General features: G+C 41.5%; 1 protein-coding gene across 1 annotated transcript in view; it reads left to right on the forward strand.

Annotated features, from left to right (window-relative positions):
• The window catches only part of DOCK2 (dedicator of cytokinesis 2), a 367,177-nt gene that overhangs the window by 60,142 nt on the left and 296,913 nt on the right, over window positions 1–10,122 (forward strand). The window contains exons 16-22 of the mRNA XM_006906499.2: window positions 1,719–1,791; window positions 1,903–2,006; window positions 3,770–3,953; window positions 4,075–4,172; window positions 5,778–5,867; window positions 6,931–7,031; window positions 7,850–7,984. Of these exons, the coding sequence (XP_006906561.1) occupies window positions 1,719–1,791; window positions 1,903–2,006; window positions 3,770–3,953; window positions 4,075–4,172; window positions 5,778–5,867; window positions 6,931–7,031; window positions 7,850–7,984 (785 nt within the window). The remainder of the gene's footprint in view (window positions 1–1,718; window positions 1,792–1,902; window positions 2,007–3,769; window positions 3,954–4,074; window positions 4,173–5,777; window positions 5,868–6,930; window positions 7,032–7,849; window positions 7,985–10,122) is intronic.

The following is a 10,122-nucleotide window of genomic DNA, read 5'->3' on the forward strand; positions in this document are numbered from 1 at the left end:
GCAGCAAACATGTATCTGGGGGCTCTGAGGCACCTCCCTTAGATCTGAAACAATACCCCAGCGTGTGTCCAGTGGTGCATCGGCAATGGAAATCATGGCACAGTGGGTGAGCTCCCTGGTTCTCTTGATCACCCTTCACTGCCCTAGGATCTAGCCACCATGGAATTGTCAGATGGTCCTCTTGTAGATGGTACCCAGCCCATTAAGTTGTGTCATTCTTCTCAGTGGTGAGGAGTGACAGCTTGTGAGCAAATGTGAGGCTATAAAAGGCTATGTAATACCTCAAAGATACCCTATATTGGGAGGGTGCCTCAAAGGAAGTGGCGTTAATCACAGATATTTGCATTACCAGATCATCCCACCGAGCAGAAGGGAATATTGTGCATTGGAAGAAGAGTTTGGAATTAATTCAGTGAACAGTGAAGCTTGATCACAGCTGCAAATACCTCTGCCTTGTAATTAGTAGCAGGCTTTACTTACCCTTTACTCTGAACCCAAACTCAAGATGTTCACATAACTTCTTTTTCAGAGACAGCTATTCAGACCTCACAGGTTCTTGCCTTGTTACCTGTATTCCTATTTTCCTCAGTGGGTCTCTCTGTATTCACTCTCATCAAAATGATGACCTGCCCAACTTTGGGGTCAGAAAGCTATTAGAGCAGGGTGGTGTTCTCTTCTCTGTGCTCTCTTGCAGCCCAGTTATACTTTATACTCTTTGCTAGGCCTGTCCCACAGTTAGTGTGATCATGTGTTGCCCCATGTAGACCACGAGCTCTTTGAGTTTTGGGGACTCCCATCAGCATGGCCGGTGCCTCACATGATTGTAGCTTGTAGTAACCATTTAGTGCACAGGGAGAGAATGAATTGTTCTGTGTGATCCCACAAATGTGGACCTCTTCAGGTTCAAATTTCCTTTTCTGGAGCAGGAAGGACCCCAAAGTATGCATCTGTTGGGATTTTAATAGTCACCTGTACAGTATAAACTTGTCCTTTTTAAAAATCGAAGTGATTTCCTCACAGGCGGCTAACCTTCTCTGCTTTGGCCTGAATTGCTCACTACAGAGAGAGCCATAGGCTGTGGGAGGGGGTGGTCCAGAGCACCAAAGCATCTCACTCAAGGGTACAGCGGACCACCACTGGACAGTGAAATTGGGGTGATGAGGAGTGATTATCTTGACTCAGTGTCCTTGGAGGCAAAACATCTGGATGTGTGTCTAAACAAGGATGGTAATGAGCCCTAGGATTTACTCAAATATTATTGGACTCAAGCATTTTTATTAATTTTCATAAATGAGAATCCTTAAGCATAACCCCTAATGACCATTGTTAATGGGCTAAGTCCTACTTCAATTGCCAAAACTCCTGGAGGGTGTAAAGAAAATGTGAATTGTGCAGTTTGCAGTGCATCAAATCCTGTGCTAAAGTTATGTGACTTTTATATCAATTTGGGGAGATTCATTTTTCCTCACTGCAATTTATAGATCTCTCTTCATTGGCTGGGGTTGCAGTTTGCCAAATGGATTACATTTGGTACTTCGTTTTCTCTTCATAGCTCGTTCTTATGTAACTTATTTACACTTCATCAGGCTTGATGGGTGGGTAATAAGTCAGCATGCAGCACTCTCAGTTAAATGGCCAGGCTGTCTTTTGGGGAGTGGAGGAAGTGGGCAGGGCCCTGTAACTCATGATCTTCTGAGCTCTGGTTTCTGCTTGTGGAGGTGGCTGTCCCTATTGAAGACATGCAAAGGATCCATCTGCGATTCATGTTTCGACATCGGTCATCCCTGGAATGTGAGTACCCAACCAAATGGCATCTCTGCAGTTCCTTTAAGGTGCGAGGAGGCGGGTAGCTGGGTGGCCCATGTGTCATTTTCTTTCCTGACCTCACAATGTTATTTCCAGCTAAAGACAGAGGAGAAAAGAACTTTGCCATGTCCTATGTGAAGTTGATGAAGGAAGATGGGACCACTCTGCACGATGGATGCCATGACTTGGTTGTCCTAAAGGTACTATGAGTTGGAACTAACTGCAGTGTGGGAGTTGCAGGCAGTGACAGGGAGATGGCAGGATGGCTTAGTGGTTAACAGCAGGTACCCCAGAATCACACACACCAGGGCTTACTAACTGTGCGGCCTTTGTTTCCTCATCTGTGAGCCCTCAGTAAATAATTGTAAGGATTACATGATACATACACACAATGGTGGGTACAAGGAGCACTCGATAAGTGGAAGATGATTATTACAAACAGAAAGGGCTGCTGGCTCTGAAGGGACCTCTGTGGGATGTGTAGAAGACCAGCACAAAATATTTGAGAGATGCTTCACTGTAGCTAATGGAAAAAAATAGGATTTAGGGTCCTAATCCTGCTGCTGACTAAATCTGGACTATGTCGCATGTCTTTCTGAGTCTCAGTTTCCTCTTTCTCAAGTGTTGATGATATGTTGATGATAATATTTATGACAAGCCAATGAGATGACCGATGTGAAAGGGCCATGTACAGAGGGTACAGATGTCAACCATCATTATTTTTGCATCATGAGACTTGGACTGTTTTCAAGAAGTAGGAAGTGTTTGCCTTGATCTTACTGCATGCTTTCCCACACCCCTCTTATGAGAGCAGAATGCCTTTGCTAGCACCTGGCTGGAGGGAAAGCATGTGGCTGCAAAACAGTGCAAGGCTATGTGGTCAGCAAAAGGATCAAACACTTGCCCTTGGCTTTATCAACCTTGGAGGCTGAAACTGCTCTTTTTTCTGTGATCTGCATGGCAAACAGCCTCATCAGGACCTCATCACATGGCACTCTTCTTTGAGTCTCTCTGACTGTTCCAGAAACTCCCTTCTCTTTCTTATATACGGCTTCTGTTTTGTCATTTATTACACATGAAGGCAGTTATTACACGTGAAGGCAGTTTTTGGCTTAAAAGCCATTCTTCCCCAACAGATTGTGAACTCACTGGGGGTAAGGCCCCTTTGCAATCAGTTTTCTATGTACTCACCCTCATTTAGACTCAGTTTCCTCATCTGTAAATTGAAGATAACAGTATCCACAACAGTAACAATTGTTTTGAGGCTTAAGTGAAATGAACTAAGGCATTTAAAGCACACAGTATTGCTCCTGGTACAGAGTGAAGGCTCAATAAATGTTAAGTCCTGTAATGCCTACTTCTGGTCATTCATTATACCAAGGGACTTATGTGTGTATCTGTGCGTTATGTGTTCTTTGTGCACTATGCCATTTAGTCTGCTCAAAATTTCTAGAAAGTAGGAAATGTGATTAACCCTTAGTTTAATCATGAGAAAAATGAGACACAGAGACCAAGGAAGGTATCAAAGATGGCACAGACTTATGAATGAAAAGGGTCTCAATCTCAGGGCTTTCAGACTCCAGTACCTTTGCTGTTAACTTCTTTAAGCTGATCTCTTATCTTCCTGGTGCGTGTGTATATTAAGATCTCAAATACTTTAGGATGAATTAAAATGGCCAGTTAGGAATCCTCAATTTCCTTTTCCCACTAATGAAGACTACAGAACCTTCAACTGGTCAATCAACCCCCTTTCCATTAAAGTAACCTCAGGTTCTTGAGTATTTTGAAATACTCTCGAGAAAACAGCCCTGCCTTACCAGCTGGTATCTGTTGCTTCTCTGATGACATTCCTCACTATTCCAACCCTCCCTGCCTCATAATGTGTAGTCTGGCCACTGCAAGCTCTGTGTAGCTCTGGGTGCACACCCTTGGCTTAGAGAAGTAACCAATGTGTTGTTTCCAGGGGGACAGCAAGAAGATGGAGGATGCCAGTGCTTACTTGACTCTCCCTTCCTACCGACACCATGTGGAAAACAAGGGGGTTACCTTGAGTCGAAGCTCCAGCAGTGTCGGGGGGCTCTCTGTCAGCTCCCGGGATGTGTTCTCCATTTCTACCCTGGTGTGCTCCACAAAGCTCACCCAGAACGGTAATGGGACCATTGAAGGTCGTGTATATGTGGTGTGCGTGCATGCCTGAACCCTAGGAGGTCCTGGTGTGGGCAGTTTGGGCCAGGCGTAGTAATTCTGCTTGTCTGTGCTATATTTCAGTGGGCTTGCTGGGTTTGCTGAAGTGGCGTATGAAGCCTCAACTGCTACAGGAGAATTTAGAGAAATTGAAGATTGTGGATGGAGAGGAAGTGGTGAAGGTCAGTGGGGCTTCATCTAGTTTGTATTCATCCTCCAGTGAGAGAGCTTTGAATCGTGTGTGGCTACAGGATGGAAGTGAAGTGTTGAAGAAGGTGGGATGACTCTTTCTCTGACAGTGAGACACAGTATGCCAAGTTGCCATGAGAAATCTTTACCGGGAAACCTTGGGAGTAACTTTGTTCATTATGATGAATATTGATTGGCAGAAAAGTATGGTTGTGCCCAGTGTTTGGAAATAGATTAATATGTGTGTAAATTCCAGCTCATCCACTTGCCAACTTAAGGTGATAATATTATGAATATGGCATTTTCACAGGGTTGTAAACATTCAAGGTGTTAATACTTTAAAATGACTCAGCAAGTCTGTTATACATAGTGTACAATAATTGAAGTAAAACATACAAAATATACAAAGTTCATTAAAGGTAACTGTTATTTTTATTGTTATGAATTGCTATAGTAGTATATCTCTTTGTACTACCTACGTGTTACTATTAGAAATAAAGTATTTTTGGTTCCTGCTTCTTAGAGGCTATTATGATTAAACATGAGAAAGGAAAAAACATCAGGGCTCTCATTTTAAGTGAATAAGCAGAAAACAGTGCAAACGTCAAAAGTATTGTGTCCACGTGGTGGTGGAGAATATAGTGTCTGAAGTTCAGATCTAATTAAAGCAACCCTCCTGGTGATCTTGTTTTCATCAGAAACTTGATACAGCTAGAAATTCTGAGATTAAACATCTTTATATGGTAGCTCTGTATTTTGAGGACTATAGGAAATATTGACCCGTGCCTTAAGAGAAAGAGGTATCACATTTTAGTTAATTGCCCATACATGGAGAAACCATGGTTGAATTCCCAGATCAGTGCTTTAAATGTGCACTATTGAACCACCTACCTAGTTCAGCAATGGCAGGGCAGTTTTCCAGACATTCTTTAATAAGGTCTGTCACCTTTGGTCAACTTAGAGAAATCATCTGGGAGTGAATTCCATTGTCTCTTTTTTGCACTCTTCTTCTTTTTTTAAGTTTGTTATTAAAATATATTACACATAGAGTAAAATATGTACCAAGCACTTATCTTAAAAATGCAGCTCAGTGTATTTTTACACATGTATACACCCACGTACCCATCACCTAGATCAAGATACAGAACATTTTTAGCATTGCAGTAGGTTCCCTCATACCCTTCTCAGTCAGTAACCCACTTAGGGAAAACCACTAAGCCCACTACCATTATCATTAATGGGGGTTGCCTGTTCTTGAATTTTATAAAAATAGAATAATAAAGAATGCACATTTTTGTGTCCTACTTGCTGTACACAGGGCTCATGAGAACTGTCCTCATCATTCCACGTAGAATAGTTTGCTCTTGTTTCTGCTGTGGATTTTTCTGCAGTGTGAAAACGTCGCCATGTATTCATCCACTGTGCTGTTGATTGACAGTTGGGTGCTCCAAGTTCTGGTTCTTGTGGATAAAACTCCCTGGACCCCTCGATCATGCATGTAGTGGACATGCGCTCTCATTCTCTTGGGTACACACTGAGGAGTGGATTTCTGGGTCACCTGTACTCTTTCTTAATGTGATCTTCATTATTTCGCCCAGTTTCTCCAGGATACTCTGGACGCCCTCTTCAACATCATGATGGAGCATTCTCAAAGTAACGAGTACGATATCCTCGTCTTTGACGCTTTGGTAAGAGAGAGGGAACAGGTGTTTAGTGACATTAGACATTAATGTGTGACTTGCTGAGAGAACACTGAGAACTCATGGCCCTTTTCACGAATCTTTTGGAGGACTTGTAGCACTAGGCAACCAGACCAAGGAATGAGCTGCTGTTTCCTTTTATTTGTTTTGAGCTCATTTGAATGCACGGGCAGGGTGCGCGAAAGGGGAATTTTAAGTATTGATGTCAGATTGGCACTGGTTGAAAGTACATGAAACCGGATACTATGAATGATTGCTTCAGCTTTCTGTGACTGCCGGGAGCTAGTCCTTGGCCAGGTTGTGAAGGACCCCAAATGCACCCAAACTCTCTTTTACCTTCTTCTTCCTCATATTCTCCAACTCATCAGAGGCATTACACTCCTCCTGCCTGCCCAGAACCTTTGATGGTGGTACAATCCAGATCTTTCCTCTTTCTTCTTTCCACCTTCCCAAATAGTTGCTTCCTCCTCCAGATGTCCAAACTCACATTTTCTCAGTGTCATGTCAAAATAAACCAAAGAAACATCTGCATTAGGATTCAGTGATCAATAAAGTATTAATATGTTAACCCCTTGTGTCAGTGACATTTACATTTTTAAATTGGTTACTTGAAGGCAATTGTGACTTAGCCAAGTTCTTCCTAAGAGGATCTGGAAATCGAGTTTTAAGGAAGGATGCTTCTTGAAGAAAGGGCCTTTGATTAAATAACGTTGGGAAGTGCTGAACATTGCATGGTATCTCTGAGAGTCATGGTGCACATAGGTATGTGAAAGGCTCTGATAAGTCCTGCAGTAAAAAAGGCAGTCTAACAATGATAGCTTGAGATTTCTCAAACTTATCTGACTGAAACCCTTTTATCTTATAATGCCCAGTAGCGTACTTCATAAAACACTTTTTCGGAGAGACTCTACCTTAATGAAAATGACTAAAGATATATTAGTGAGCTAATTCCTAGGTGAAAAAATTTGATAGGGGTTCCATTATGCCATATGAATATGGCATCCTGCCCTGGGCCTGCCCTGAAAACACTGATTCCTTGCCTTTTCCTCAGATCTACATAATAGGACTCATTGCTGACCGAAAATTCCAGCATTTCAACACTGTTCTGGAGGCTTACATTCAACAGCATTTCAGTGCTACCTTAGCTTACAAGTAAGTAACTGTGCATCTCCTACTTGCCCTGGCTAGATACCTAGAGCACAAGGAACTTGAGTATTTTCCTTTTGTCACTACCCTGTGTGAGTTCTCCCTTTTCTGACAAAACCCAGTCTGTGGCTGGGTTATTTGGATTAAATAAAAATATGCAAACCCATAGGTTGGGATACTTTATGGTGGCAGAAGTACATGAAATTGTTCATTCATTCATTCAGTTAGTCAGTCAGCTATCATTTATTGAGCAGCTACTTGTGATAAACACTGGATTCAAAGGCTAGAGAGAAGAACGTGCACATGCCAAGTAGCTCTGTATAGCTTGGGTTTAGGAAACTGAGAGTTAGAGATAAGAAATGATGCTGGAAATTTGGATGGAGGCCAGTTTGCGAAGGGACCTTGAAAGGCAGATCAAATAGTGTGAAGTCTGCCTTGCTGGTAACGAAGAAACATGGACAATTTCTAAGCAAAGGAGTCCTATGATATTACAAGAACATTTTATGTAGGAAGAAAAAGCTGAAAAAGACATCACCACAATTATTCCCACTCATATTCTGATTGCTACTAGTTTTCCTGGTCAAAAGATTTTTTTTTTCCTTGCTAGTTTTTTCTTTGTTGACTTTTTACAGGCAGGAAATAATTCCTTGCATTAAATATAATTTTTAAGCAGAGTTATTTTTATGGTTTTAAATGAGCGAGTGAGCTTGGCTATACCACCACCTTTAACCTTTGATTGAATGCCTTATAATTTACTGAGCAAACTAATTACCATGCTGGGAGTTGGGAAGAGATGTATTTTGAAAATATAATCTCTTATTCAGGAAATTGATGACGGTGCTGAAGACTTACTTGGATACCTCCAGCAGAGGGGAGCAGTGTGAGCCGATCTTAAGAACTCTAAAAGCTTTGGAATATGTGTTCAAGTTCATTGTGCGGTCGAGGACATTATTTTCACAGTGAGTACTTGTTATGTAAGAGTGATCGATTAGCTCTGAAATTACTCTGGGATACAACAGTATTTACGCCATTGAGAAACTCTTTTGCAAAATTATAACCAGCTGTCGATAAAAAACAACTTAAAAATCTAACTTAGAGAGTTATGACTAGATAATAATTGTTCTCTGTAAGTTCATTTGGGGAGTGCGGTGGGGGGGAAGGTATCTTAACATGTTATAGAGTTGCGTTTCATCCAATGAACATGATTTGTGATTTGAGGCTCTTTTGCATTTCAACCAACATTCTTCATTTGCTTTGAGATATGGTGAAAACTTTCCAGGAATCTATAATCCATGGGGGTGGAGAGAGCAGAACTCAGAGAGTTTAGCATTTATTTGGCTCTTGGAGGCGGTACATGACAGATGAGCTGGTATTTGCAGTTGACCTGCCTGTCCTTGAGATCCTAGTGACCAAAAAAGTAAGCTGACATGCTAGAGTACCTAAGGGACTTGATGTTTGATGGTCAATATCACAGAGGTTAGCTGCCATTTTAAAGGACTAGAGGCATCAAAAACAACCTGCAAAAGAACAATTTATGTTCCTGACTGTAAAGGCAAAATTAGGCTGGGGACTGGTTATGTGTATCAGGTTGATTGTGTGTGATGGGAAATAAGAAAAAGCATACGGGGAATGTATTGTCCAGATTCTTATTAATGCAAATGAAGAACACTGGACTCAAACTGAATTAGGGAGCAATAGGACTTTTTTATGCTTCATATCATTATAAAATCCAGGAAATATATCGGCCTCAGGCATGGCTGGATCCAGATGCTTAATGTCATTTGGATAGTGTCTATCTTCCTAGATTTTGCCTCTGCTTTTCTTTTGTTGGTTGCCTTCTGAGTCAAGTTTTCCAAAGTGGAAGGTTTATATAAACTCAGCCATGCCTGAGGCCAATACATTCTACCAGCTTAAGAACTCTAGGTTTCTTGTCGTTCCGGCAAAATCCTATGCCAAGAACTGTCTTGGGTCATGTGCTCAGGTCTTAAACAATATGACCAGGGACATGAATATGCAGATTGTATAGCTGTGGTCACATTTGCACCTCTGGAGCCATGGGCTGGGTCAGCCACTTCTGGTATGTACTTGTTTAGTTGGACAGTGGTTTCTCCAAAGAAAGTAGAAGTTTATAATCAGTATTTTGATCTTGACCTTGGATGGGCTACAATGCTTCTGAAATGTGTAATCATTTGGGATCCTCCAAAAACCTTTGGTGAGATTTCAGATGATGAATAGAAAAAGACGAGTGTCATAGACTGTGTCACACAAATTATGTCATTTAGGTTATTCTAAAAATGAAGTATTTGTTTTAATTTCTCTGGTTTGTCAGTCAAGGCAGAGACTATGTATTAAAGTCATAGGAGTACTCTTCCAAATTTGAGAGGTACTTGTCAGTTATTTGAAAACCAAATAGACATCTGTGGGTCTTTCTAAAGGTTGAGTTTGGAGGAGTTCAAGGATTCAAACATTGTAATTTCAGATTCAGAGGGAAAGATATCTTATTTCCTCTTGCAAGTGAGATCTTCAGGTCTACAAGAACATATCCTTCCATTTATCATACATTCTGCATAGTTTTTCCTTTTGGTTTACTTATTTTATTGACCTTTCCTCCCTCCCTCCCTCCTTATCTTCTCTCTCTTCATCTCTTACCTGTACTGGAACAAAGAGCATTTGTACATTTACTTTCTTCTCCTCTGCCTCAAGTGTCACTTTGCAGAGCCCCTGGCTCTTCATTCCATGTAAATTAAGTGCTGCTGGAACTCTAAGTGACTTTGGCTTCTTAGGGAGTGGGGTGATTTGTTATTCTTTATTGTATTCCCAGCATGCTATACAAAACATCATTGACACTCAAAAAATGCCTGTTGGAAAAGTGCATTTGGGGCAAGGCTAAGAGAAGGCATTTGGTGAGAAGAGATGTCTCTGAGGTAGCCCAGGCCTGATCTCGAATCCTTTCTCATGAACTTAAATGTAGACTGACCTGCAAGAAGGGCCTAGGACCTCATGCTGAGGCAAGGTAGGTTTCCTACGTCTTGTTTATTTTTGAATCTTCAGCAATGGTTTGCTCTCCAGTGGATCCTCGAGGGCTTTGGGAAGTGAT

The sequence above is a fragment of the Pteropus alecto genome, unplaced genomic scaffold (genome assembly GCF_000325575.1).
Source record: "Pteropus alecto unplaced genomic scaffold, ASM32557v1 scaffold40, whole genome shotgun sequence".
NCBI lineage: Eukaryota > Metazoa > Chordata > Mammalia > Chiroptera > Pteropodidae > Pteropus > Pteropus alecto.